The following is a 25,912-nucleotide window of genomic DNA, read 5'->3' as shown; positions in this document are numbered from 1 at the left end:
AAGGGGAAGTTTCGCTGCCACTCGATTATAGGAGATTGTAAAATCGCATTAGGGAGGTTGGCATTTCAAGGCTGATGCGTTTGGACAGGGTGTCTCTCCCCGGCTCGGAGGGATCGATTATCCATCAGAGGGACGGCGGCTGGAGCTGGCACTGCACACAGCTCCCAGCTCCCACTGCCATCCACAGCAGGGCAGCCCAGGGACCCCCAAACAGGGCAGGGCTGGGGGAACCCCCAGGGCACCTGGATCCAGTGTCCCCCTGAGCAGGGCAGGGACAGGGGAACTGGGAAGGGGAATGTTCCTGTGCTGGAGAGTGGGATCCAGCAGTGAACAGCCCAGCCCAGATTGTGAATTCCCATCCTGGTTGCTCACACCTTGTGACTCCATTCCTGCTCACAATCCTACCTGGATGACCCATTTGATGCCAAAACCCCCTGGCACCTGCCCCTGCTTCCCTCAGTACCCCCACTGCCATGCCAGGGCCAGCGCCCTGCTTGCTCCCCAAGCCAGGTGTGGCTGAGTGACACCATTCAGTGTCACCTCCCTGGGATGATGTGGGAAGTGTCACTTTGCCTTGGGCTCACTTCTTTCCACTCCATGTCCCACCACAGCCAGGATTTGGCACCGCTGGGGATGTGGGGCTCCAGGCAAGGGGATGGTTGTTATTTTGGGGTGTCCTCCAAGGGCCAAATCCCCCTGGTTCCAGGGAAACACCGGACGCCTCCAGCACGGCTCCAGGCACCATCGGCTGTGCTGGGTGCTGCCATCACCCTTCCCTCCCTGGCTGTCCCGGCTACCCGTGAGCCCCTTGATTAATTCCCTGAAACCTGCAGTGCGCAAATGAGTAATAATCCCAGCAGTGCTAATTGGTGAGCTGTGTCCTGACAAATTGATTTGCGTTGTGTTAACATGGCACGCCCGGCCGGCCCCGCGCCCACCGCGCCGGGGTCACTCCGGCCTGCTGGGATCAAATCCTGGAGCCACGGCACGGATGGCTCCTTCCTCCCTGGCTCCTGCCTGCCCCGGGGTGGGCAAGACTGGGGGTGAAGCCAGAGCAGCCCCCAAAGCCCCCTGACTTTCATTCTGTTTGTTCTCAGGGGGTCTGTCCTCTGGACAGCGGGAGCTTCCAGAAGCTGGGCAGGAACCCAGGACAGGAGCAGGGCAGGAACTGGGAAGTAGCCTGGGACAGGAACTGGGCAGGAATGGGGCAGGAGTGGGGCAGGAGCTGAGCTGGAGCCCGCCAAGAGCCCGGGGCTGCGCCGCTGCCTCTCGCTCTTGTCAATTCTTTATGGCACTGCATCTTTAATAGCTTTACAGAGCCCATTTAATGTGCTCCCAGACATGAAGTGCTGTCTAATCAGCACATTTAGGAGAATTGCCCACATCCTGGTCTCGCTGCCATAAAACAGTGCCCACAGAAGCATCTGTAATTAATGTTTTTTTTCACTCGCTCTCTCTCTCTCCCACTGAATCAATTTATAAAGCGCGGACTTCCTCTGCGCTGGAGCTTTTAGGCTGTTTTACTCCGGCAGCCGAGGTGACTCGGCAGCGCTCGTCAATTAAGCAGCTGTGTATAATGGATGCTTCAGAGTAAAAAACACAGCCTGATTCCCAGAAATGATCAATGCGCATTTTTCTCACAAAAAAACCCCGGCTCGCACGTCCCCACCGGGCTCTGCTCAGCCTCCTGGGGCTCAGCAGAGCCACCGAAAGGGAAAGGGGGGGGTTGGAAAAGAGCTGCTCTTTGCCCCTGCTTTTGGAGTGGGGAATTAAAAACGGGATGAGAATTAAGGACAGAGATAATTAGTGTCACCCGCTGGGCAGGACCTGCCTGTTGCCACCCGGAGAGGGGGAAATCACTGGAAGTCCTGTGCTGGGGGAACACATCAGTGTGGCCACGGAAGGTGGGAGGGAATGTTTTGGGACCCCCAGGGGGTTCTGTGAGGTGTCACAGCCCCCAGCCCCGGCCAGGGAAAGTTTACAGGTTTTATTGCCGGAGGTGGCTCCTAATTGGGAAGAAGGAAATAAAACGGGAGTGAAAGTGGGGCTGGGCCGGCAGAGAGGGGCCAGTCACCCCCCTGTGCCCCGTTTTGGGAGACTTCAAAGCCTCCCGGCGCACAAAGGCGCTGCCTTTGCTCTTTGGCCGTGCGGATCAAAGCCCGCGGCGGGAGGGCACCGGCAGCTCAGCCAAGCACGGGGGCCCCCAGCCCCAGAGCCTGGAGATGCCCGGCACCACCCAGAGCTGCCACCTCCTCCCCATTCCCGTGGGATCCCCACTGCCCCGGGATGCAGCAGGAGCCAAGGCCTCCAGCACCCCGTCACGGCCGTCAGCCCAGTGTGGGTGTCTCCATGTGTCACCAGGGCTGGGACAGGGATCACCCCGGTGTTCAGCACCATCCACAGGGATTCAGGGCTGGGAAGCCACCCCAGGGTGATGAGGTGGGGTCAGGAGTGTCCCCCCCACACAAGGGCAGCCCCAGGCCTTGGCGGCTCTGCTGGTGCCCAGCAGGACAGCGGCCGTCCCACAGAAACCTGCTCTGAAATGGAAAACTTATCATGGCGGTTAATTGGTTTTAAGCAGAGCCTAATTGGGATTGTACACCTGGGCACCGTGCTACTTTCTGAGCCATAATTGGCCTCAAAATTGGGAGAGGGGGTGGCGTGACTGGGCTGTGAGAGGAGGGATGCTGGGAGTGGGATGTTGGGAGCACATTCCTGGGGACATGGAGCTGCGAGCTGGGAGCTGACTTCCAGAAGATGGATATTGGGAGCAGGGCCCTGGGAGTGGGATCTGGGAGCAGGATGCCACAGGAGGTGGGGTGGTCCTGCCAATCCACTGGGCTTGGCAGCGCTCATGTGGGAGCCCTGCCAGCTCCTGTCATGCTGCAACAGCAAGGCTCTTGCCCAAGAGAGCCGTGCCTTTTCCAGGAGGGATTTGGGGGCTGGCTCCATGCAGAGCCCGGCTCGGGGGCACACAGAGCCTGATTTGCACGGTCCTGGTGTCACACAAAGGCAGAGCCGTGCTCATGGTGACCGATGTGCTGGCTCGGTCACAGACCTGGCTGCCTCATCCCCAGCCCCAAGCTGAGCATGGTGAGGATGGTGGGGATGGGGAGGATGGTCCCATGGGACAATCACAGCCCAAGCAGGGCTGGGGATACCCAGTGGGCTTCCAGTGAAAGCCAGGGTGCTGCAGAGAAAGAATTTTTTGAAAAAAAAAACAGGGGAAAATCCCGATTTAAAGTGATCATCTGCTGTGGAGGCAATGTCACACCCTGCTGGGGACACGGGCAGGTCCCAGTGCCAGGTAACAGGGACAGGGATGGCACGGATGGATGGCAGAGCTGCCAAGATGTCCCGTTTCTCCTTCTCTGGAATACACCATGTGGGAATGGAACTCCTCGTGCTCTCTCTGTCCCCATTAACCTTCCCTGGGTGCTGTGGGTCATCAGGAAGGGAGCCCCATGTCCCGAGGAGCCAGAAGGGGCAGAGGGGGCAGGAGGAGGAGCTGAGCCTGGTGCTGTCCTGGCCACAGTGCCACAGCCAGGCTGGCCAGGGGACGGGCAGAGGTGTGGGCAGGGGACTCAATGCTGCCTTCCCAAAAGTCAGGGCTCAGCTGCAGCACCTCATGGAACCTGGATGGGTTTGCCTGAAGCAGTGTGCCAAGAATTAATATGCAGGTGGAAGGATCCTTCCCCCTGGAGCTGGCTGAGTGAGGGGAACACAAACCCGGCGGCTGCCACGGGAGACGACGCTCTTATCAGAGCAGCGACACCGACAACCCGGCTCTATACATTTTTAATAAATCATTTGAAATTCCTGCCTGTCAGGAGGATTGAATCGGGTGCTGAGAGGCCGAGGGGCTGTGCCAGCTCTCCTGGCAGCCCTGATGGGGGGCACAGGGGTTCTGGTCCCAGCATGTGGCATTGCTTGGAGCCGCTGGGTGTTGCTGGTGCCCTGGCATTGCTCTGTCCCACTGTGGAAGGTTCAGGGATCATTCACCTTCCTTCTCCCACCACAGCCGGTGCCTTCCACGGTGCTGGGGCTGCTGACAGCCCGGCAGAGCTGGGAGCAGCACAGGGGAGAGGGGGAACCTGCTGAAACAAGCAAATTGCAATGATTCCCCTTTTCCAAATGTCAGCAGATTTGGAGGAGAAAGAAGCAAATAAGTTAAAGGTGAAGATCTCCTGGGAATCTCCAGCTTGCTCTGCTTTCGTTCCCACAGCTCAGCTTCCTGGGGCTGCCCCCCTTGGCAGGGAGCAGCCTGTAATCCAGGCTGGTAGCACATCCCAGCACTGCTCCAGAAATGCAGATAAACACCCCAGCCGGGATTTTGGGGCAGAAGGAAACTGGTTAAAGAGCAAGGGGAGGGAAATAAAATATTGGTGTGGGGGCAGGAACAAGCCCAGCAGCACCATCAGGCCTGGCCCTGATTGTGTCCTCTTCCAGGAAATGGTCACTCACAGAGCCAAAAGGCTTTGCCAAGGAGCTGGTGAATTCCCTGTGAGTGAATTCCTCTGTGAATTCCTCTGAATTCACACCCTGGGGCAGCCTGGCACCCTGGGGACCAGCAGGGAGGAGGTGATGGCCACAGGACAATATCCAGCTGTGCCCACTGAGCCCTCCCTAGGAGTGGCACTTTTGCTCTGCCCACAGAGCAGCTGCAACCTGGGGACCCCCTGAAACCAGCACAAAGAGGCTGTGGGACATGGCCCCGTGCAGGATGTGAAATATCCCCAGTGAGATAAAACCAAATCACCTGTCAGTCAGCACCTTATCTCAGGTGGCATCAGAACCTCAGGACTAACAGGGATAGAAAATGCTCCACAGGCTGGAACTGGCTCCTCCTTATGCACCCGGCTCACAAGGGCTTTCACACAAGATTTTGGTGAAATATATTGAATTTTTCACAAAATACCGTCAGGAGGGAAGAAAAAGGCACGGGATCTGCTCGGGCAGTGACAGCGGAGAGTGAGGACACAGTGACCTCAGGATGCTCCTGGTCACTGCCAGGATGCAGAGCTGGCACAGGGCCACGCTGGGGCTGCTGTTCGTCACACTCCAGCCCCAGGAGCACCTGGATATTTCTGTGCCCCCACATTGTGAGGGCTGCGGTGTCCCCTCGGTGCTTTTATAGGATGGGAAGGGTGAGGGGAGCTCTTGCAGGAAGCTGGGCTCTGCTCCTTGTGTTGGAGCTGGGAAGACCCTGAGGGGAGTCACAGGAACGATGATCCATCATGTGCCAGTGACCCGGACGGGGATATTTTTAAGCAGGGAATAAAAATAGACTCAGGCTGGCAGCAAGCACTCGCTCCTGGCATCACTGTCAAGGGGGCTGGGGGCTGGGAGGGGGGGCAGGGTGGACCCCAGCCCCTCACCCATCCAGCACACCCCTCACCCCACACCCTGATCCCCCCACCATGGACAGTCCATCCTGGCTTTCTCTCGGGGTGGCTTTTGTGTCACCACCGGCCCCTGGGGACTGTCACCCTGCCCAGGCCACCCCCTGGCCCCGCAGATGCCAGGGTGGTGCTGTGGGGCTGCCAGTGCCCCCAGAAAATGCAGCCTGCTGCACTGGGAGAGGACGCAGGCGCCGCTGGCCCCGGGACCCGGCTGGAATGGGGATTTGTTTCAGCTGAATAACTCGCTGAATCTATAAATAAACTGGGGGGAAGCAAGCGCAGAGCACGGGAGCTTCTGCCTTGCTGACCCTGCAGCACCCCAGGGAGCTGCCCCCAAATGCTGCCCAGCTCCAGCTCTGTGCCCACCCACAGCAGCGGCACCCGGGGGCACAGCAGGGAGGATGCTGCTGGACACAGCTCCTTGCCCAAACAGGAGCTTTCTGAGCCTGGATCAGCCCTGTGTCCCCTGTGCCCCCTGTGCCCTCTGTGCCCTCCGTGCCCTCTGTGCTCCCTGGATCCAGCTCTCCCAGTCTGGCCCCAGCTCTCGGGGAGCTTCTGGCCCCGAGGACTCCAGCAAGGAGCTGTTAAGACACCAGTTTTTCTTTGTGGACAAATTCTGCTCTCACTGATGAGATTTGGGATCCAGGAATGTGCCCATGCACTGGCACCGGGCGAGGGGCAGCAGATCCTCTGTGCCACAGCAGCAGCTTGGAGAGACCCCCACTCCTGCCTTCCTTCCTCCTCCTCCTCCTCCTCTTCACGCCTGGCTGCCCCTGGCCGTCTCACTCCGCTCTCCATTTGCTTTCCCAACAGATGTTGGTGTCTCTCCTCTAACGAGCATTTTAACGCCGGAATGTCTCTCTCCCCTCTGACTGGGAAGCAAAAAGCTTGACATCTCCCATCAGCATCAAAGTCCCTCGCCCCAACACCCCGCACCCCACCAGTGCTCTGTGTCCTCCGTGTGGTGCTGCCAGGGCAGTGTTTGTGTCCCCCATGTGTCCTGGAGCCACCTTTTAGACCCCCATCCCCTGGAGTGCTGCATTTGGAAACAGCTGGGAGCTGGGGGAGACCTCTAAGGGTTTGATGGGAATGGGAAGTGGGGTCGTGAGCCAAAACCAGCCATGGGAAGGAGTGATGACAGCAGCACTGGCACTGGTAAACCTCAGCAGGGTGGGTGGGCATCCGTGTGTCCCTTGCTGTGCCCAGGTGACATTAAACACAGGCAGGAGCTGGCAGGGAGCTGAAGGTGCCATTTCCCCCTCCGTGTCCTTCATCATCCCTTTGTGTCCCCTCTGCAGCACGGGAGGGCTGTGTGCAGGGCAGGAGCCAGCGATCCCAAATATCGACAGCGGCCCCGATCAATGCTATCTCCTCTTTCCATGCCTATGAGCTCATTGATTTTTTTTTTTTGTTGTTGTTACCTCTGTGTTTATGTAATGTCTGAACTTTGCACAACTGAACCGTTTAATGTGCAGAAAAGAGCCCTGTTGCCATGAAAACGGACCTGCAAATGACAGCACGGATGCGGAGATATCCCTGTTTTATTGGGCCATACGGAATGGATTTTAACCTTGATAAGTCAATAACTTTTCGTACAAAAAGAACGAGAGCAGATACAGCTTTCAGAACCTTGAATGCATTTAAAGCAGAGAGTAATGGCCCGGTTTTAATCCCCGGGAAATCTTTCTCGTACCGAGGGCCAGGCATTGCCAGGGCAGAGTGACATTTTGGGCAAAGAATTACAGCGTGCATTTGTCAGGATGAGAGATGGAGACACTCCGTGCTCCAAATTGCCAGTGCCGGTCAAAAATAATGATATTAAATTAAAGGGATATCGTTATCTGAAAGAGCACAGAATCAGAGAAGAGAATCAGTGAATGGTTGGAGTTGGGAGGGACATTAAAGCCCATCCTGTTCCACCCCCTGCCATGGGCAGGGACATCTCCCACTATCCCAGGTTGCTCCTGCCCCATCCGACCACTTCCAGGGATGGGGCAGCCACAGCTTCTCTGGACAATCTCTGCCAGGGCCTCACCTCCCTCACAAGGAAGAATTTCTTCCTCATATTTAATCTTAACCTACTCTCTGTCAGGTTGAAGCCATTCCTGTTGTCGTGTCACTACAATCCAGTGTTATTCCTGTTTTGGGAGCATGGAAAACTTCGGGTGGGCTCCCCAGAGCCTCAAGGGAGGGACTCACCCGCCGCCACCCCAGACGTGCTGATGCATTATTTATTTGTGCTAAAGCAGAAGGACTTTTAAAAATCTCTCTCCTCCAGCTTCCTCCCTGCAATTCAATCCCTCTGGAAGTGGCAGCGGAGCCGGTCTCACTTTGCAGAGCTCATTCATTAGCAGATTAAGGCTCTCCTTGTGTTCCCAACATCGCTGGGGGAAATTTATGTTCCGGCAAAGTATTCACGGGTTTTCTGAATCACAAAAGTGTTTCTCCTCTGTAAAGTCTTAAAAAAAAAAATAAAAAGGAGAAAAAGGATGGAAATGGGGAGGTCAGAACTGCTTAATAGTATCTCCTTGAAGGCAGTGCCAAAACACCCACCTTTTGAAGTTTGCTATTCCGGGATGGATCTCTTCCCTGGCAAAGACGCCGTCACCCTTTCAAGTCCTTCTGAGTGACTTCAGGTGGCTAAAACATTTTCTGAGAAGAATGAAGGCTCCTTTTTATATCTTTTTTTCCCCCCTGAATAAAGAGCAATCTTTCTTCCTGCCTTCCTAATAGCTTTGATTAAATTATCTCTGAAAAATCTAAGTGCTGTTCGCAAATCTGTAATGGTTTTATTCTTATCGCCGGCCTCTACTGCAACACGGGGAAGCAGATAAATAAGCTGCAGAGAAGGTATAAAACTGCACCAGAACCTGCCAGAGAGATGAGCTAAAAATGTTTGAACTGAAACAAATGAGCAGTATGAATAGCCCTGCTCCGAGAGGGAATTTATTCAATATAATGTATTTTCACAGGGAGGATAATACGTGTTATAATTGCACAGAGGAGTCGCTCTCCTGAAAGCAGATCTAGCTATTATTTTAATTTCCCAGCCTGCAGCATTTGCTGGATCAGGAGTGGTGACTGGAGCAGCTTCACGTTTTTGGAAAATGGGCCCTGGGTGTCAGCTCTCCCCTTGCCACCCCTGATTATGGATGCCTGGAAATCTGCTGGTGCTTCCAGTGGAGAGGCCACAGGAACAAACCAGATCCACTCAAAACTCCTCAAAACTCAGCAGAGAAGCCAGATCTCCCCAAAAGTGGCCAAACCTCAGTGCTGCGAGGCAGGAGCTGGGCAGGAGGGATGCAGGGAGGGGATGAGCGCTGGGGGCTCACACTGGGCTGCTGAGGGGGAGCTGCTCGTGTGGGACCATCACGGACAAAAGTGAACGGGCTGCCCCCCTCGCACACGGAGCGGCACAAACAACCTGTGGCAGGGATTTTGGGGAAGCAATAACGGATTTCAGGACTTGTGCTAACCGGGGCAGCCTCATCCGCAGCAGCGGACCTCACAGCGCACAGACCTCAGGGCTGTCTGTGGCCATGAGCGCCAGGTGAGCTCCAGCCTGGCTCTCATCCCCCGCTCGCCCCGTACTTGTCAACCGCGGCTCCCCCGCGGCAAACCCCTCACGCCAGCAGGACTACAACTCCCATGAGGCCTCACGGCGCCCCCCAGCCCCGCGGCGCGGCGCCGGCGCGCGGGGCACGCCGGGAAGCGCAGTCCCGCCGTTCGGATTTTCCCGCTTCAGGCGGGGAACGGGGCGGGGGGGGGGGGGACGCCCCGCCTCCTTTCTCCCCCCTCCCCGCAGGACGCGGCGCCGTGGCCATGGCAACGCGCCGGGGGCGGGCCCGAGCCGCGTGCGGCCGCCGGGCCCCGCGCGGGGCGCGCTCAGAGCCGCCGCAGCCGCGCGCCGGGCGGGAGCCGCGAGCCGCCCGCCGGGGCCGCCCCGCCCGCGCCCCCCGCCCCGCCCCGCCCCGCCGCGACCCCCGCCCGCCGCCGCCGCCGCCGCCATGGAGCGCTGAGCCGCCGCCGCTGCCCCCCGCGACACCCCCCCCGCCCCGCCGCACACCCCCCCCCCCGCCCCGCCCCGCCCCGCCGCCGGGCACCGACCGCCGCCGCACAAAGGAACCGGGGGCAGCCGCGGTGTGATGCCCCGCGGGGTCGCCGCGCCGCGCCAGCTCAGCCGCGCCGGGTGGATTTGGGGTTGATTTTTTTTTTTTTTCCATCCCCCCGGATATTTTTTTTTTTTTTTGCGCTCTTCCTATTCCCGCCCCCCCCGCCGCCGTTCCCCGCGGTGCTCCCCGCCGTCCCCGCCGGGGCCGAGCGCCGGGACCCGCACGCTGGCCGCGCACGGGGCGGGGCGGGCCGCCGGCGGGGCGCGGGGCCGGGCGGGCGCCGCCGCTGCTGCTGCGCGGCCCGGGGGGGGCGGCCCGGCGCGCCCCGCAACGCAGCGCCCGCAGCCGGCCCGGATCCAGCTCTGACGGTAACGGGGGTCCGGGCACCGGGGGGGTCGGGGGGGTTACCGGGCGGGGGCGCGGGGAGCGGGGGGCTCCGCCGGCTCCCGGAGCGCAGCGCCGCCGCAGCGCGGTGCCCGGCGGTGCCCGCGGAGCCGTCGCCGCCGGGGCCCGGCTCGCCCGTCGCTACCGGAGAGGAACGGGAACAACTTTTGGGTTTTTTTGGGTTTTTTTTGGTTTTTTTTATCCGATTTTTGATTTTTTTAAATGGCTTTTTGGGTCGCCTGACTCACAAGTGGAAATAAAATATCCACGGGTGCCTCCAGGAGGAAAGCTGAGACACTTCCAGCGGGAGCCGACCGGGAGCTGCCACCTTTGCTGCGACCCTTTTCTGCCCCTTTTCGCCTGGGGGAAAAAAAAAAAAAAAAGAAAAAAAAAGAAAAAGGGATTTTCTCCTCCGTCCCGGGCAGGCAAGCGCCCGATCCCACCGCGACACCGGAGCGGGTGGTGGCAGAGCAGGACCCCGCGCCTGGTGTGGATCCCGCCGGTCACAAAGGAGAGGGAAGAAGGACCCACCCAGCGATGGTTTATTTAACACCCGTCTCCCTGGCTGCCTCCGCCGGGTCAGGAGGCTCTGCCGGGGAAAATCCCCTCTGGAAAAAGCTCCGCTGCGGAGGCAGCATCCCTGTGGCGTCTTCTGGACCATCGGCGCTGGGAATACGATTCGCCGGGGACGAGGCATCGTGGTCCCCGAGAGCTCCAGGGCATCCACCGGGGCGGCCGCCGGCTCCAGCCGGGGACGAGCGAGCTGTGCCGCCTCTCCGGCTCGGTCCCCGGCAGAAACGAGGTGTTGCCGGTGCCAGCAGCTCAGCCCCAGCGTCCCAATCCAGCCCCGGGGAGAGCCGTCACATCGTGGAGATTTAATGGCTGGAGAGGCAGGGCCTGGACGCAGCGAGCCGGCGGCACGGCACGGCACGGCACGGCACGGCACGGCACGGCACGGCACGGCACGGCACGGCACGGCACAGCTCGCTGCAGGGCACGGCTGCGACCGGGGCTCGGCTCCGGCCCTGCGGGGTATTTCCGAGGAGAGGCAGTGGCAAAGTTTTCCAGCCGTGCTTCGATTTGCCAAGGGATGAATCCATTGGCATTGGGCAGTGGTGGTTTGCCCGGCTCTGGTTGTCAGGATCTCCGTAGGGAGGTTTTTGATACGTATTTATGTGTGTGTATATATATATTTTATATATATATTTATCTGTGCATCCTGCTCGGGATGCTCTGGCAGCCTGTCCGGGTGGGTGAGGATCTTTCATGGAGGGTGGAGTGGCCGTGGGGCTCTGCAGGCGTGGGGACAGAGCCTCTCTCAACAAGGAGCGTCCAGCATCGTTCTTGGGATAATTCAGTGGGATTGGGCAGTTTTGCCCCTTCTCGTGGTGGGGTCTGACTGCCCGCTGTGCCCGGCACACGTCGCTGGTCAGTGCCCATCCTGGCCATCGCTCTGGTGGGACCCTGGCCCGCAAAGCTCTCACACCCAGGCTGTGATGATGGAGATGAGGTGGGAAACATCCCTGGCAGAGGGCACCCGGCGTCCTGCGAGGGGTTTTTCTTAGGAAGGATCCATAAAACTTTGAGGAGTGGGTTTGGTGCCCGGGTGTGAGCCGGGTGCGGTCGGGCCAGGCGGCCTCGAAGCCGCGGTGTAGAGCAGGGGAAGGGAAAGCCATTCCCTGGGAGCACGGCTGGTTTTCCCAGCTCCAGGAGCAGCTTTGCTGCTGCTTTGAGGGTCGGTACCAGTAGGGCAGTTCTTGATGCCGGAGCAGCACCGGCTGTGAGCCGGGCCCTGTTTCAGCCAAGCGTGTCGTTAAAAATCGCAATATCTCGGTGTGAATATTTACCCCCAGGCTGGAGCAGGGAAGCCCATGGAGGGAGGACACGAGTGGCTGCTGCCAGGCTGCTGAGGCCACGTCACCTCAGATTTTTAGCCCCTCTGTTTTATTTGAGCCTGAAATTGGTCCATCCCTGAGCGGGATGCGGAGGAGCCCCTTCCCTCCTGGGGCTGGTTTTTAATTGCGTGATGCTGCCCTGCCCGGGGAGGGCTCTGGCTTTGGGACCGAGGGTCCCCCAGACCCACAGGGGTGATGTCCCCGAGCCGGGTGCCCCGTCCCCGAGCTGTCCCCGATCTGTCCCCGCCGTGCGTGCGGCATTACTGCCGGGCGCTTGCATCCCTGCCAGGCGGCGGAGTTAATTTTTTTTTTTTTGCCTGGAGCGGGTTTCCTGCGTGGCCTCAACTTGTGTGGGAAAATCTGCGGTGGAGCCGGGCAGCCCTGCTCCCTCTCCGGCGCGATCCTGCGGCACAGGGGGAGCGGAGGGCTCGGGAATGTGTGCTGGGAGCCAGCCCACCGCAGCCCCCTCCGCCTGTCGGGGTACCCCGGGCAGGGATGCGGGGTCCTGAGCGTGCAGGGTGGTGGCAGAAACCTCCTGTCCCCACGGCTGCGTGTGGGGACAGCAGGATGTGTGTCCCTGGGTACGCTCTTTGCTGTGGTGTCTCTCCCTGGATGGAGGCAGTGTGTGTGTGACCCCCCCAGGGCTGGGGGTGCTGCAGCTGGCGGGGTGGGCCGGGGGCTGCACCTGCCGGGACCCCTCTCCCGGCCCCCGCCGGCATCTGTGCCGCCGCATGTCCGTCTGCAGCAGGCGCATGCATGCAAAAAAATAAGACATTTCTTCTTTCTCTTCTGCCTGCGCATTCCTCAAAAAGCTAATATTCATGAAAGGTAATTCAATCAAACCGCGATGCCTATCAGCTAATGCAGCAAAGCTGGCGCAGGGGTGAGAATGGGAGCCAGGAACACAAAAGCCCTGTTTTATTACCTCCTGCTTGCCTGAGAATTGCTTTTCTCCCTCGAGTGAGCCGGCTAAAGCTGGCTTTATTATGTTAACCTATTTGCGTGTCAAGAGCTATTGTGCCTCTCTTTATCTGTGTTTGTATTTGCTCGATGCAGGGAATAAAAGGACGAGGCGAAAATGGATGGCTGGTCAGTGCTCCGCACTCTGGGGGCACTGATTGGTTGCTAAGTGATTTGCATCCCCGGTAATCGCTTTTATCTCGGAAGGATGTCGTGTATAATTATAAGCCTACTGACATCTTTTGAAATCTGCCTAATGGGTGTTTTTAATTTACATGGGAAGCAGGGGCTATTTGTGTTGCTCTGATTACAGGTTGGGCGAGTATATGGGTTAAAAATACAGATATTTCCATAGATGCGGGGCACCGGCAGGGACGAGGCTGGGATTTTTGGCAAGTCCCTGCTCGCCTGGGGACGGGTGGAAGAGCACAAGTCGCCGTGTGTGAGTTGGGGGTTTAATCCCTCAGCCCAGTTGTGGTGCTGGTCCTGCAGCCATCCCGTGAAATACAGCACGAGGTGGGCTCCTGGCTGCTGCCAGAGCCAGGGGACCCCCAGGACCCCCCTCTGCAGTGAGGCATGGGGGGGCTGTGCCACCCAGTCCCCACTGGGCCATCTGTGCCAGCATGGGGCTGGTGGGGGTGGCACACGGAGCTGGCTGTGCCAGCAAGGGGACAGCCTGAGCTTCTTGTTCAGCCCCCCGTGCAGGGAGTACCTGTGGCAATGGTGGCTGGGGGTACCTGTGGAACCATCGAAGCTCCAGCTGGGTTCACACGGGATGAGTTCACACAGCCATGGCCAATAAAGCACCTGTGCCAGCCCTGGGCACCTGCACCCAGCAGGGTCCCAGCAGGGTGGCTCGCTGGAGCTGCCAAGGCACCAGCAGGGTCCAGGGTGATCTCCCCGTGTCAGGGGCATTGGCAGGGCCGTGGATGCCTGTCCTGGGCAGACAGCAGGATGTGGGTGCTGTGAGATTGTCCCGTGTGTGCCTGGGTGCAGAGGAGCCACGTGTGGGAAACATCCTGGCAGGAACACCGGGCTAGCAGTGCCAGTGACACGCTTGATTTCGTGTTTCTGTCTGTGCTGTTGGAAAAGCAGAGCTCTGAGGTGCAGGCAGTGGGGAGATGAGGGGTCTTGGTGTCCCCCCAGGGCTCTGTGCACGGGACTGGGTCACCTCAAACACGCAGAGGTCCCGAACTGAGGCTGGTGCTTGTGACAGGGGCTGGGCTGGGTGACAGTGTGGGGCAGGTGACCCACGGGGACAGCTCCAGCCAGCTGCCTCCCTCCTTCTCCTGCAGGAAAGGCCGGGACTGAGCCGCAGGCACGTTGCAGCTCCCTCAGGCCGTGCTCAAGGTGACCCCATCCATTTGCAGGGCTGAGGTGGCTCCGTAGCACACGGTGCTGCTGTTCTGAGCAGGATGGGGTGCAGGGAAACGTGGGGCACGGGGAAAGTTGATAGAGGAGAGCAAGTGCTGGACCCCACACCTTGGAGCCTGGTGTGCTGAGCCCCCCTGCACAGGCAGCCCCATCCCATCCCATCCCATCCCATCCCATCCCATCCCATCCCATCCCATCCCATTCCATCCCATCCCATCCCAGCCTGTCCCGCTGGCGAGCGAGCGGCGCGGGCGCCGCTATTTATGGCTGGCTGTAAACAAACTCCCAATGAAAGAAAGTTAATGACCTGAGACTGACAGGAGCCTGCTGGGAGTTTTTATAGCCCCTGGGACTCCTTTTGCTAAAGAGAGAATACATCAGCGTTTTAACCCAAAACGGCGAGAGCCGCGCGCTGCGGGGGCGGGGGGACAGCCCCAGCCTGGGGAGGCATTTCAGGGGGGCTGGTGCTGGGTGAGGAGGGGGCTTCGGTAGGGAGACCTTGACTCTGTGTCCCTGCGTGGGACTGGGATGCACAGCCCCCCTTTTTGAGGAGGCACGTCCCAGCATCGGGGGCTCTCCAAGGCTTTGCCATCTGCCTCTTGTAGGTCATCTCTCTGCGCTCCAGGCAAGAGCAGGGCTGGCTTAGCGTGGCTGGTAACCACACACTAATAAAGCCTTAATACCCTGCAGCGGGGAGATTTCACTGTCAGAGATAAATATTCATATTGCTTTCCAATTCAGCCTTGGCTGCACGACAAGGGCGCCGTGGGGGGAGAGGGGAGGGCTGCGGTGTGCTCCGAGCCCCGCTGGCTGCCCTGCCTGCTCCTGCCTGCCTGCTGCGTTCAGTACCGTGCCCTGGCTAATTGTGGGCTGTGAATATCGTGCCCAGGGCTCTCAGGGGACAGGATGGTGAGCGTGGCACAGGGTGCCCCTCTCGCCGTGCTCCCCGCCTCCTCCTTCGCCGCCGCCTCGCGCACGCAGCCTCCATCTGCACGCGACGCTTGATTTACCGAGGAGAGCTGGCAGTTAAACCTGACAAATTGAAGGCAGTTTTAAGTGGTTCAGGTTAATTAATAGTCAGGGAAGTATCAATTTTTTTTAAGGGATGCTCTTGGCTCGCAGGGAGAACTGGAGTTTGACTTTGCCTTTGGAAAGTATCACCATCTGCACGGGTGGGCGCCCGCGGGCAGGGGGATGGAGCTGGGCAGGATGCTGAGCTTGGTGTCACTGCTCCAGCTCCTGTCCCACAGCCTCACACTGCTGCTGGTATTTCTGACCCCGGCTTGCTGGTGCTGAGGGAGTCGCTGGCACAGGGAGGGACAGGGCTGTCCTGTGTGGCCCCAAGCTCCACTGCTCATCTCAGGGTCCTTCGTGGCTCTGGTTGTCCTCTCTCCTGGGGTCTGTGCCATGGCTGCAGTGCCAGAGGGTGCAGCTGTGCCAGTAACCAGAGAGATTCATCCATAGCCACGTGTAGTGGCACAGCTGGGTGGCTGCAGTGTCCCTGCTCCCGTGGGGGACCCGAGGGTGAGCAGCAGCTTTAATGGGGGGTTCATGGGGGTCCATCCTGGGCTGGGACTGGGAGCTGGCATGGATGAACTGGAGCAGCATCTGCTCCCCTTGGTTTCTGCACATGACCCCCATGTTCACATCTGCCAAAGCCTGGGAATGCTGAGGGGAAGACAGATTTTTAAAAATCCCACTGAAAGAAGGTTAAGTCTTGTATAAGGAGGAGAGATGGCCAGTCTGAGTGTGTGTGGCACAGGAAGGCTCCGAGCTGTGTGTGAGAAAGTCTGCATGGCACAGGAGCTGAGCTGTGTCTGTGATTGTCACGGGATGCCACAGGGGTGGACAGCTCTGGGATCTGGCTCAGGGCTGTGTCCCAGAGCAGCACAAACCCTTCCTCAGGCCATGTGCTCTGTCTTTCCCAGCACAGAGCAGGATGCAGGTGGAAGTGATGGGTTTCCAGCAGCCCTAATTCTTGGGAATATGAGAGATTAAGGTTAGTGACCATTTTTTAACTCAATAAAGGGGAAGACAAGCTGGAGTCTGCAGTCCAGAGATATAATTAGTTCGCAGCAGTGGTGCTTTCTTGATTTAGCTTCAGAGAGCAGAACAAGACAAGGATGTTATACCCAATTAGCAATAACATACAGCCCGAGCCTCGCTAGGTGAGATAACAAGCCATTTTTATAGCTCTTCTTTACGGACTTTTTTTTTTGGAAAGAGAGGGGGGGAAAGACGAAAGGGACCAAGTCTCGATTTCTTTTCATCAGGGAACAATTATCAGTGAGCTCAGAAAGCCCAAAGCTGAGTGATCTGTTGGCCAGCGCGGATGATAAAACAAATCCAGCAGCTCAGAGCTGGGCTGAGGCCATCTCTCCATGCAGCTGGGGGAGGCTGAGCAGGTGACAGCCGTGTCCCGGCAAGGACACGGCCAAGGGCCACCCACACACCGTGGATGTGCAGCTTTGTGGCACATGGCCTGGCCGTGCTGCCCGCGGGGACCTGGCGCAGGTGGGCGCTGCTGGCTGTGCTCGGGCTGTGTCCCACGGTGGGTGACACCGAGCCGTGTCCCCTGCCCAGCCCCGGTCAGGTGGCAGCCGCCTGCCTCTGCCAGCGCCGCCGTCCCTTTGCATTGCAGATCGATGGCCATCGATTTTTCCTCCCCTGTAAACCTGCCCGGGTCGGGTTTTTGTGCACGTCTGGCTCTGCCGTGGTCGGAGCAGCCCGTGCTGGTCCCTGATCCCATCCAGCTCCCCTCTGCAGCAGTGAAACTCAAGGACATCCGGAAAAACAGCCTTGTAAAGAGTCGGGAAAACTCGGGTTTCATTAATCAGCTGTTAATGACGGGCTCTGCGGTTCGGTGGGGTGTTTGCAGCCTCTCTCCTCGCTCCCCAGGGCAGCAGCCCCAGCCCCTCCTGTGGTACCCGCTGGGGATGGGGCTGTGCCAGCTGGTTTGGGGCACCTGTGGCAGCAGGGTGTCACCCTCAGCCTGGGGACACTCCTGCTGCACAGGGGGCTCAGTGTGGGTGACATTCTCCCTCCTGATGTCGCCCACCCTGCAGCCACCCCTCCGATGGGGCAGAGCCTGGGGATGGACAAGCAGGCTGCTGTCCCCTCCGTGTCCTCCCTGTACCCTCCGTGTCCTCCCTGTCCCCTTGTCAGAGTTTTACAGCCTGCCAGGCAGTGGTGTGGCTGCATGGGACCACCTGAGCTCATCCCACCGCACCCCAGCCCACCCGTGGGAGCTGGGCTGGGCCATCCTCGCTTGTCCCCGCCGGGAGCCGCTCTCCGGGCTATTAACACCCCGCGATGATCATCAGCTCTCGTCGTAATCATTAAGACTATTAGAAAGAAATGTTGGCTCGCAGCTCGTGTCAGACTTTCCGTTCTGCTTTGCAAACGCGCACAATTAATGCCAATCAGGCGGGGGAGGCAGCCAGCTCCGATCCCGGCTGCTCCCAATCCCGGCTGTCAGCTCTCCCCATCCCGCCTGGTACATTTTCATACAATTGCTATAAACATCTGAGGGAAACTCCGTGTTCTTCGGCAGCGCTGAGTATTGTTCTCTGTTCCTTTTAATTACTCGGCATTCAGCGGCTCATCCGGCCTCCCGATCGGTGGGGAAAGTAGGGATTTGTAAAACAAATAGAGAAATCTGGAGAGATGCCTTATTTTCCCATTCAGTGCCTGCCTTAGGTTGTCTATGGCTAAATAAGAAAAACCTGCTAATTTTTCTTTGTCTTTTTCTTCCTTCCCCTCCCGAGTTGCTTTCTCCCCACGAGGACACAGCCTGGTCCCTCTCCCCAGAGAACCCCAAAAGCAGGGTGAGCTTGGGAGAAGGCGGGGAAGAGCTGGAATTACTTGGCCGGATGGTGGTATAATCCTTGTTACAAAAGTACACATCAATTATAAGAATTCCTACAGTAATCTTGGAAATCTATCTTTTCTGCTGAACCAGCTCATTAAAGAGCACCATTCATTTCCATCTCTCCGGGTGAGAAGGGTTTAAATCTCCAGAGCTTTGTGTTACCAAATAGACTGAGGGTGATGGACTCGCGTTAAATATTAAAAGGAAGAAGTTGATTTTTATTTTTTTTCCCCTTTTTTTCCCCCCAGACCGGCAGCACAGACAAAATGGAATGAAAGGAGAGGAGGGTGAGGGGTCCCTGCTGTGAGAAGGTGTTGGTGGGTGACACAGGGCTGTGCTCAATGGCTGCCTTTGAGGACCCCCCATTCCTCCCTTGGCCTGGGGACCCCTCCAGCTCTGGGGGAGGAGGGAGGGAGCGAGGGAGGTTTCCCCAGGCCACCCTGGCAAGCCCCCGAGCCTGCGCCGGAGCCGGCCGTGGCACAGGCAGGGCTTTTGTGTGCCGGCGGGGCAGTGGGCGAGGGACGGGCACAGAGCCCCTTTGTGTGCAGCTGCGAGCAGAGCAGGATGTGGGACAGAGCCCAGCCGTGGGGATGGGGAGCTGGTAGCCAGGGATGAGGAAAGGTAGCCACGGATGGGGATGGAGAGCAGCGGCCGGCCGGGTCGAGGGCGGCGCGGGGCGATGTGTGCGCTGTGCCGAGGCTCTGTGCAAACATGTTAATTTGTTTTCTTTCTTGCCTCGCCTTTCAGGGTAATTGGTTGCATTTGAAGCCTTTGTGAAAGGCTTTGATTATAGTAATTTCAGCAGCGCGATCTACCCTGGATTCCTTAGCGAGATTCTTTCACAGCTCCAGAACTTGGGGCTGTAATTACGGAGTGGAGCACGCCCAGCTGCCGAGTGTGGGGCAGCTGGACAGGGCACCACGGCCATGGGAGCACAGGGACTGTCACTGCAGGGGACAATCAAACCCCTGGTAGGAGTGAGCCAGGATGGGACAGGAGCTGTGATGGGGAGCTTTGGTCTCTGCACTGCTGAGTTTGTTGGGTCTCAGCTGGAGTGCCCATGGTGTGGTTGCCCGTGCTGGAGTTGGCTCCTGGCTTGTTGGGGTCCAGAGTGCTTTTAGTTGCTGCTGCATGGAGCCACTTGGCTTTTCTGCTGGTTGATCCCAGGTCTGTGCTGGGGCTGGGACTAAAGCCCGTGAGCATCCCGAGCATCCATGAGGGACAGCTCCCCAGTCCGTGTGCAGGAGGAGGGCATGGCACGGCTGTGTCAGATCAGTGAGGTTTTGCTTTGAGGAGCTGTTGCCACATCCGAGGGGCCACGTCTCCACATGTCTGGCAGGACCTGGCAGATCCTGCCCGCCCGCTGCGCGCTGGCCCTGCCGGGACCTCGGTGCACACAGCCAGGGCTGAGCCCTGCCAAAAACACCGACGGCACCCAAGCGGGGCCCTGACCTTTGCTAACAGGGCCGCTCCCCCCTTGCTCCTGGCATTTTGTTCCCAGTCCCACGTAATGACCTTCTCGGCAGCGCCGTGCCAGCGTCTGCCACTTCCAATTACCCACGGCTGCTCGGCGCCCGCCGCGGCACGCGGGGCTCCTTCCTCCCTCCATGCCCCTGCATGCTGCACTCTGATCCCCCACCCTCCTGCCCTGGGGAGCCTCAGGAGCCCCCCGAAAGCCCCCAGGGCTCCGGGGTCCTGCCCTGGGGTGCTGGAGGCTCTTGGCTTTCCAGAATCATTATTAACCTGTTCGAGAGCTGTTCCCGCTCGCAGCGAAAATAGATCTTTAATCTCTGCCCAAAATAGCTCATTTGATGAGAGGCCTCCTTAAAGCTGACACATAAATTTAACCAGGCCGCCCGAGCCCTGCACAGGGACGTCTGCAAATGCTCAACAGCACTCGAATTGTTGGGTTTTTTTAAATTCCATCGTTGCGGACATATCTGATACCCAATTTCTTCCTTAGGGTCTTTGGAAGTGCTCAGGAGATGATTTGCCGTGCCCTGTCCCAGTTCCTTTCACCCTGCTTGTGAGCAAAAGGTTATTTTAGGGTATTTTTTCATGTTGACTCTTGAACAGTCCAAGGCATTTCTCCTTGGAGCTGCCACAAGAGCAGAAACCTCATCTCTGGGTGGGATGGGATAGACAAGAGATGCTGCTGTAGGATGCCTGTAGCAGTGAGTGGTCCAATGCCACTCTGTCCCTGGCACTGTGCCACGGCTTGTGGGCTCTGTGCCATCCTGGTGTCACAGCAGCCCAAAAAAGTGGGAAATGAGGATGCTCAGGGTGTCACAGCTCTGCTCAGCACCAGGTCCAGGGCCCACCCAGCACCTTCCCAGTATTTCCACAGAGCATGGGCTGGGGGAAGCCACTTGGCTGCTCTGAGTCTCTCCCCCAGCCCCCCACAGTCCCCACATCCCAGCGAGACCCTGAGCAGCAAAATAATCACTTCCAGCATCATTATCCATCGCAAACCCCAGCTTCCAATTTTAATCAGAGGAGCTGGTGTTGCTTTAAGATCTGCGGGTTTTAAAGATCACAAGAGGGGTTAGAGAAAATTACCCTTGACTCTTACATGCTAATGTAATCTCTAACCAGATCTGCAGCACTGCAGCTAAAATTGCTTTTTAGATTAACATTTAATTATTAACAGGGCCCCCTGAAAGGCCTGGGGCTGGAGCACGCGGAGGGGAGCGGATTAGCCGGGCGGGATGAGGGAAGGTCGGGCGAGGGAAGGTCGTGGGGTGACTCGTGTCACCTTTGGTGACAAACTTTGGGTTTTATTTTACCTGATGCTCCCCGTGGTTCACAGTGGGGTGACCTTTCTGTGCTCACTCCTTGTAGGGCTGAGCTGTGGCATCGCTGCATCCCCTCCACCCTAAATCTGGATGGGAGATGGGAGTGGCAGTGCCAGGCAGCAGCACCGGCCAAAATCCTGCTTGCCCTGCAATGGGTGGGCATCCACTGTGTGTGGAGGGGAATCCTTCCTCCTCTGGCACCTCCTCACCCTCGGCATGGGATGGGAAACCAGTGGTGGTGGCAGTGACGGATGGGGGTGGTGACAGGGAGCTCCGATGTCCCCAGGGCTGTGAGGGAGGGGAGCTCCCTGCTGGTGTGGTTGGATTCTCCTCCACCTGTGGAGGGACGAGGGACAGGGATGTTCTCTGTTGTACTCTTCACACCAAGGGCCAGTGAGGGCTTTTGCTTTGTTTCTCTGGTTGCTGCCAGCCTTGGCCTTCTCTGTGCTGTCCGTGTGTCTGTCTGGCACTGTCAGGAGCCTCCTGTGCCTCTCAGGGTCACCCCTCACCTCCTGTCCTCCTGCCAAACCCAGTGCTGGCTTTTGATAGCCAAGGAGGACACAACCATGGTGTGGCTCAAACAGCTTTGCAGTATCCCTGGTCCCGCCCCCCTTTCCTCTCCCAACCCCAAAAGCTCTCTTTTGATGGGATTGCACCCCAACAACACCTGGGGAAGGATCTGGAGCTGTTCCACCACAGCCTGGATGGTGACCAAGACCTTGTCCCTCACCATCCCCGCCCTGCCACAGCTCAGCAGCCACACAGACCCACTTCAGGCTGAGACTTTAAAAGTTCCTTTTTTCTTTTCTCCCCCCTCCCGTCACATTTCCTTTTATCTAAATCCTCGCCTGCAAAAGCCTCAATCGACAGCTGCCCTGGCCTTATCTCGCGGGAGGGACCTTCGCAGGGCTCTCGGAGGAGATAAGCCCGACTTATCAGCTGCTGATGTCAGAGGAGGTGCCAAACCCTCCCATCACTGGGGCTTTAGACATAGAGGGTGGTGTTTTTTATTAAAGTCACAAAGACCTTGGGCTTATAAATAGTGTGATGTCGAGATGGATTAGCTGGGTGTGGGGCAGGGTGGAGTGGTGGGAGAGGGGAAGGATGGAGTTGTGGCTCCCCCATCCCTGGAAGTGTTCAAGGCCAGGTTGGACAGGGCTTGGAGGAACCCGGTCTACTGGAAAACATCCCTGTGCATGTCAGGGAGTGGAGGAGAATGGGCTTTAATGGCCCTTCCAACCCAAAACATTTGGTGATTCTGTGATGCCAGAGTTGTGGAATATGGGGTTGGGGCTCCTGGGGCACCTTGCTCCAGATGTCCCCAAGGGACCCCACTGTTGGTGGGACTTGCCCTGTGCCCCAGTGCTGGGTGATGGTGGGTCCACGTGCACAGCCTGGGCAGAGACCGTGCAGACTCGGGGCGTTCCAGCAAAACTGCTGAGTGTTGCCTTCCCTGCCACGAAAGAGCCAGAGCAGCTTGAACTAAATCGGATCCTGCTGATTGGAATTAGTTCAAATGCAGATGGAGCTAACTAAGCCGGCGCTAAGCGTTGGACAGCCCAGCGCCCAATTCCCATCAGCTGATTCAGGGGCTTTTCGGAGCGGCATTAGCGAAATGCCACCGCGGCACAGATGCCCATTGTGCCAGGCGCCCACCCGCTCGCCCACGGGCCCTCTGGGGCTTGGGGCTCCCAGCAGGGTGTTGGGGTGGACAGACGGACGCTGTTCTGGGGTCGTGGCACCAGAGCCTCCCTGGTTCTGAGCGTGCCTGTGAAGGTGGGGCGAGGAGCAGCGTAGCTGTCGGGAAAATCATCTGGGCTGCGAGACGCCGGGAGACGGGGGCAGCAGCAGGGGCTGAATTAATCTGTGCCTTTATTCAGTTTGGCGTGTGGCTCCCGCGCCTCTCCCGCCCGCTGCCGGCGATGATCCCAGCCCAGGGTGGGGATGGCTCCAGGAGGGAGCTGGGCTGTGCGTGGCAGGGCGCAGAATTGTGGGGACAACCTGTGCCAGCATGGAGGTGTCCCCAGGGCTCTGCTGGGCCCTCAGGGTGCCCTCAGCTCCTGTGGCAGGCTGCATCCACACCATCCCTGTGCCAGCACGTGGGTTTGGTGACCCCCCGGGTGCCTTCTCCTCGCTCTCAGCCCCGCGTGCCACAGGGACCAGCAGGGGCCTGATCCAATCTGGCAGTGGCACGAGCCGCCCACGCCGCCCGTGTCCGCCAGGGACACGGGTCAGTGTCCCCGCGAGGAGCGGGTGACGTCCGCCGCTAATCGGCCAGATGGTGACACCCGGCGGGACGCCAGCCCCGAGGTCACCGCGGAGCTCGGGCTCAGGTACGGCAGGAACCAGTGCCATCATCCATCTCCTGCACGGCCGTGGGTGCCTTGATCCAGGGCCACCCCTTGGGGACAGCGATGGGGATGAGGTCGGGGTGGCAGCTCCCGTCGTGGAAAATCCGGGTGCTGGGCACGTTCCGGGGGAGCCGAGGCGCCGGGAGCGGGGCTGCGTAATGAACCCCGAGTCCCGGCGGGGAGAGGAGAACTCCTGGCAGTCAAGTGCGTTCAGGCTCTGAATAAGAAGCACTTCATTCTCTTTTCAAATTGTATAATTTCTGCCTGATTGTAATGGCATATTTTAAAATTACCAGAAATCGAAGCCAGAAAATGGATACGGCTGCTTTTACTGCGAGCTGCGTTAACAAAGGATATGTAATGCATGAAATAAAAACACCTCCCTGCCCCCCTCCTTTTTTTTTTAAGACAGTAATAGGAGAAAATTGGTTTTGAAACTGAATAAAAGTCCCTTTCAGAGGAAATCATTTCTTTCAGGGTACCTTTGCTGAAAGTAAAATAGTGAATAATGAAAGGTGGTTACATGATTGTCTTTCATTTAGAGAGCGCGAGGACAGATGGAATCTGGGAGAAATGCACGATTGGAATAATTGCATGGTAACAAGGCGCTTGTTGTGAAATTAGTATCTTAAGAAAGTAGTGAAAAAGGCTTTTACTCATGAATACTTCATTATTAGGAGAAAACAGCACAATTTGGGTTCTCCAGACACCTGCTCGGTATTAGATGACTTCCTCCCCTCCTCCTCCTCCTTCTCGTCATCCTCCTCCTCTTCCTTACACCTTTTGCTGACGAGTCTCTCCTTGTCCTTGCTTTGCTGGGGGAGTCAGGGTGAGACCCTGAGCCTGATGAGCCCAGCTGAGGCATGGACACCCTGCATGGATCCCATCCCGGGGATTATCCCAGAGCCTGGCACCCTCTGCCTGGTGGAGGGCACAGAGCAGGAGCAAGCATGGGTCCCCTTGTGTGTGCCCATGGTGGCTGTAAAGGTGTTTTAAAGGGTGACATTTAAACCAGGAGAGCTTGGAGAGCCTCAGGCACAGCTCAGGAAGCATCAATCCATGCTTTATTTCCTTGTGCTGATGGTCACGGGCTCTGCCAGAGGCCACCACGTGCCTGAGGCCACCGCATCACTTCCCAGCTCTGGGACATGTGGGAAACATCCTGGATGGCTGCAGGAGGACACGATTCCCCCACAACAGAGAAGATGGAGTGATGTACCCAGAGGTGACACCCATCCATGGTGTCCAGTTGTGACCCCCGGCCATCCACGAACGTTCAGCCAGAGAGCAGCAGCGCAGGAGCTGGAACGCCGGCGGATGGGCACCACGCCTGCTTTTCTGCTGCTCCTGCCCACGTCTCCCTGCCCTCTCCGAGTGGGAATATCGCTCCCTGCGCCAGCTGGAGCAGTGGGAGGGTGTCAGCAGCAACTGGTTGTAACTCAGGGCCCCGGCGGCGGCTGGGGAAGGATGTACAATGAGCAGCACCGTGGTGACGACGACTTTGGCCTGACCCCTCCAGCTTTTGTCAAGCGGATTTTGATGCCAGCTGGGAGCTGGCGGCAGATCCCAGCACCCCGAGTGGGATGTTAACACTGTCTTTCCCCAGCCTCGGCCGGGGTCACTCTGTGCCAGGAGGCACCGGCTGGCACGCCGGCGGAGCAGTCTGGCACCGCCACGATGCCCCGGCTGCGCCACATTCCCGGTGGGAAGGGCGGAAAGCTCTGCAGGAAGCGCAAATCACCCGCTGAGACCTTCATATTTATTTTATAGACATCCCTATTCATTTCAGGCTTTCAGAGTTAGTTGTTTGTCTCCAGAGGAGCGAAGGCACTGAGTGCAGGGGAGCTCCTGCTGGGTGGGCACCGGGGTGGTGGCAGGGGGTGTTGGCAGGGGGTGGTGGCAGGTCCCTGGCTCACCGTGTGTCTCCTCTCTCGCAGGGCACGGGGCGGCAACGCCCGCAGGGAAGCCTGGACCATGCTGGCCTGCCTGCAGAGGACCCAGAACCCCCCAGCCCAGCACCTCCCCTGCCCCAACAAGGCGCTGGAGCCACGCAAGTGTAAGTGCCCGGGGGCGGGCGCCCGCTTTGATGCTGTTTCCCTTATTGAAAAAGACATTTATTTAACCGATAATTAAAAAGAGCAGGAGAAGCGGGGAGGAGAGGGGGAGGAAGGAGCCAAGATAAGCAAATTAAATTGGGTTCTGTGGTTGATAAGTCCAACTTCAGCAAATGTTGCAGAGCTGCCTGGGAAGCGTGGCGGCAGCAGAGGATGGTGCAGTCGGCCCCCCAAACCTCCCCGGCCCTTCCCCCCCTAATTACTTTCCCCGTTTGTGCTGCAGCTCGCCTTCCCCAGGAGCTGGCCTTTCAGATAAGCTGTAAACTAGTTACATTAAAATGGGATCCAAAAGGTCACTCCGGCAAAGCACCTGTCTCTCCCAGCCTTTGTCTCTCAATCCAAACCGTGATTAAATGTATATTTAATGAGCCTGCTTTAGGCAGGCGTGTTTGACCTCCCCGGCTGGGAAAGACGCATTAAGATTCTCAAGTGATGAATGTGTGTTTTAAAGAGGGGAGTGGATATTTTTCTGCTGGTCTCAGTTGGATTTTTAAACATTGCCGGCTGAAGACAAATCAGCTGCTAAAGCTCTGCTTGTTAGGCTGTGACAGCCCCCGGGTGTTTGTTTAATGAGCTGGATTTTCCTGTAGATGTTTTTTTTCCCCTCTACCTGGGCACCCTGAGCAGCCAGGTGAGCTGGGCATGGGGTTTGGA

At 58.2% G+C, this 25,912-nt stretch overlaps 1 protein-coding gene and 1 long non-coding RNA gene across 5 annotated transcripts in view; one reads left to right on the top strand and one right to left on the bottom strand.

Moving 5' to 3' along the window:
* Window positions 1–6,920: 6,920 nt before the first annotated feature.
* Window positions 6,921–9,016, bottom strand: LOC135282610 (uncharacterized). 2 transcript variants are annotated; one of them, XR_010348688.1, is made up of 3 exons: window positions 8,923–9,016; window positions 7,956–8,054; window positions 6,921–7,860 (listed from the first exon to the last, which is right to left on the bottom strand). It is a non-coding gene; the product is annotated as an uncharacterized LOC135282610 (long non-coding RNA). The 2 variants fall into 2 exon arrangements; XR_010348687.1 differs by lacking the exon at window positions 8,923–9,016 and having other exon boundaries at window positions 7,956–8,662.
* A 453-nt stretch (window positions 9,017–9,469) lies between these two features.
* The window catches only part of FAM222A (family with sequence similarity 222 member A), a 28,802-nt gene continuing 12,359 nt past the window's right edge, over window positions 9,470–25,912 (top strand). Inside the window, exons 1-2 of one of the 3 annotated variants that reach the window (XM_064392244.1) lie at window positions 9,470–9,882; window positions 25,082–25,200. In XM_064392244.1, the coding sequence (XP_064248314.1) occupies window positions 25,119–25,200 (82 nt within the window). In that variant the 5' untranslated portion in view covers window positions 9,470–9,882; window positions 25,082–25,118. Of the gene's footprint in view, window positions 9,883–9,926; window positions 11,076–14,588; window positions 25,201–25,912 lie in introns of those variants that run through there. The other 2 variants (XM_064392246.1, XM_064392245.1) reach the window with 2 other exon arrangements.

Source organism: Passer domesticus, chromosome 17, assembly GCF_036417665.1.
Source record: "Passer domesticus isolate bPasDom1 chromosome 17, bPasDom1.hap1, whole genome shotgun sequence".
NCBI classification, from domain to species: domain Eukaryota; kingdom Metazoa; phylum Chordata; class Aves; order Passeriformes; family Passeridae; genus Passer; species Passer domesticus.
The sequence above is the reverse complement of the archived record's forward strand: the minus strand, read 5'-3'. Positions and strand labels throughout refer to the sequence as shown.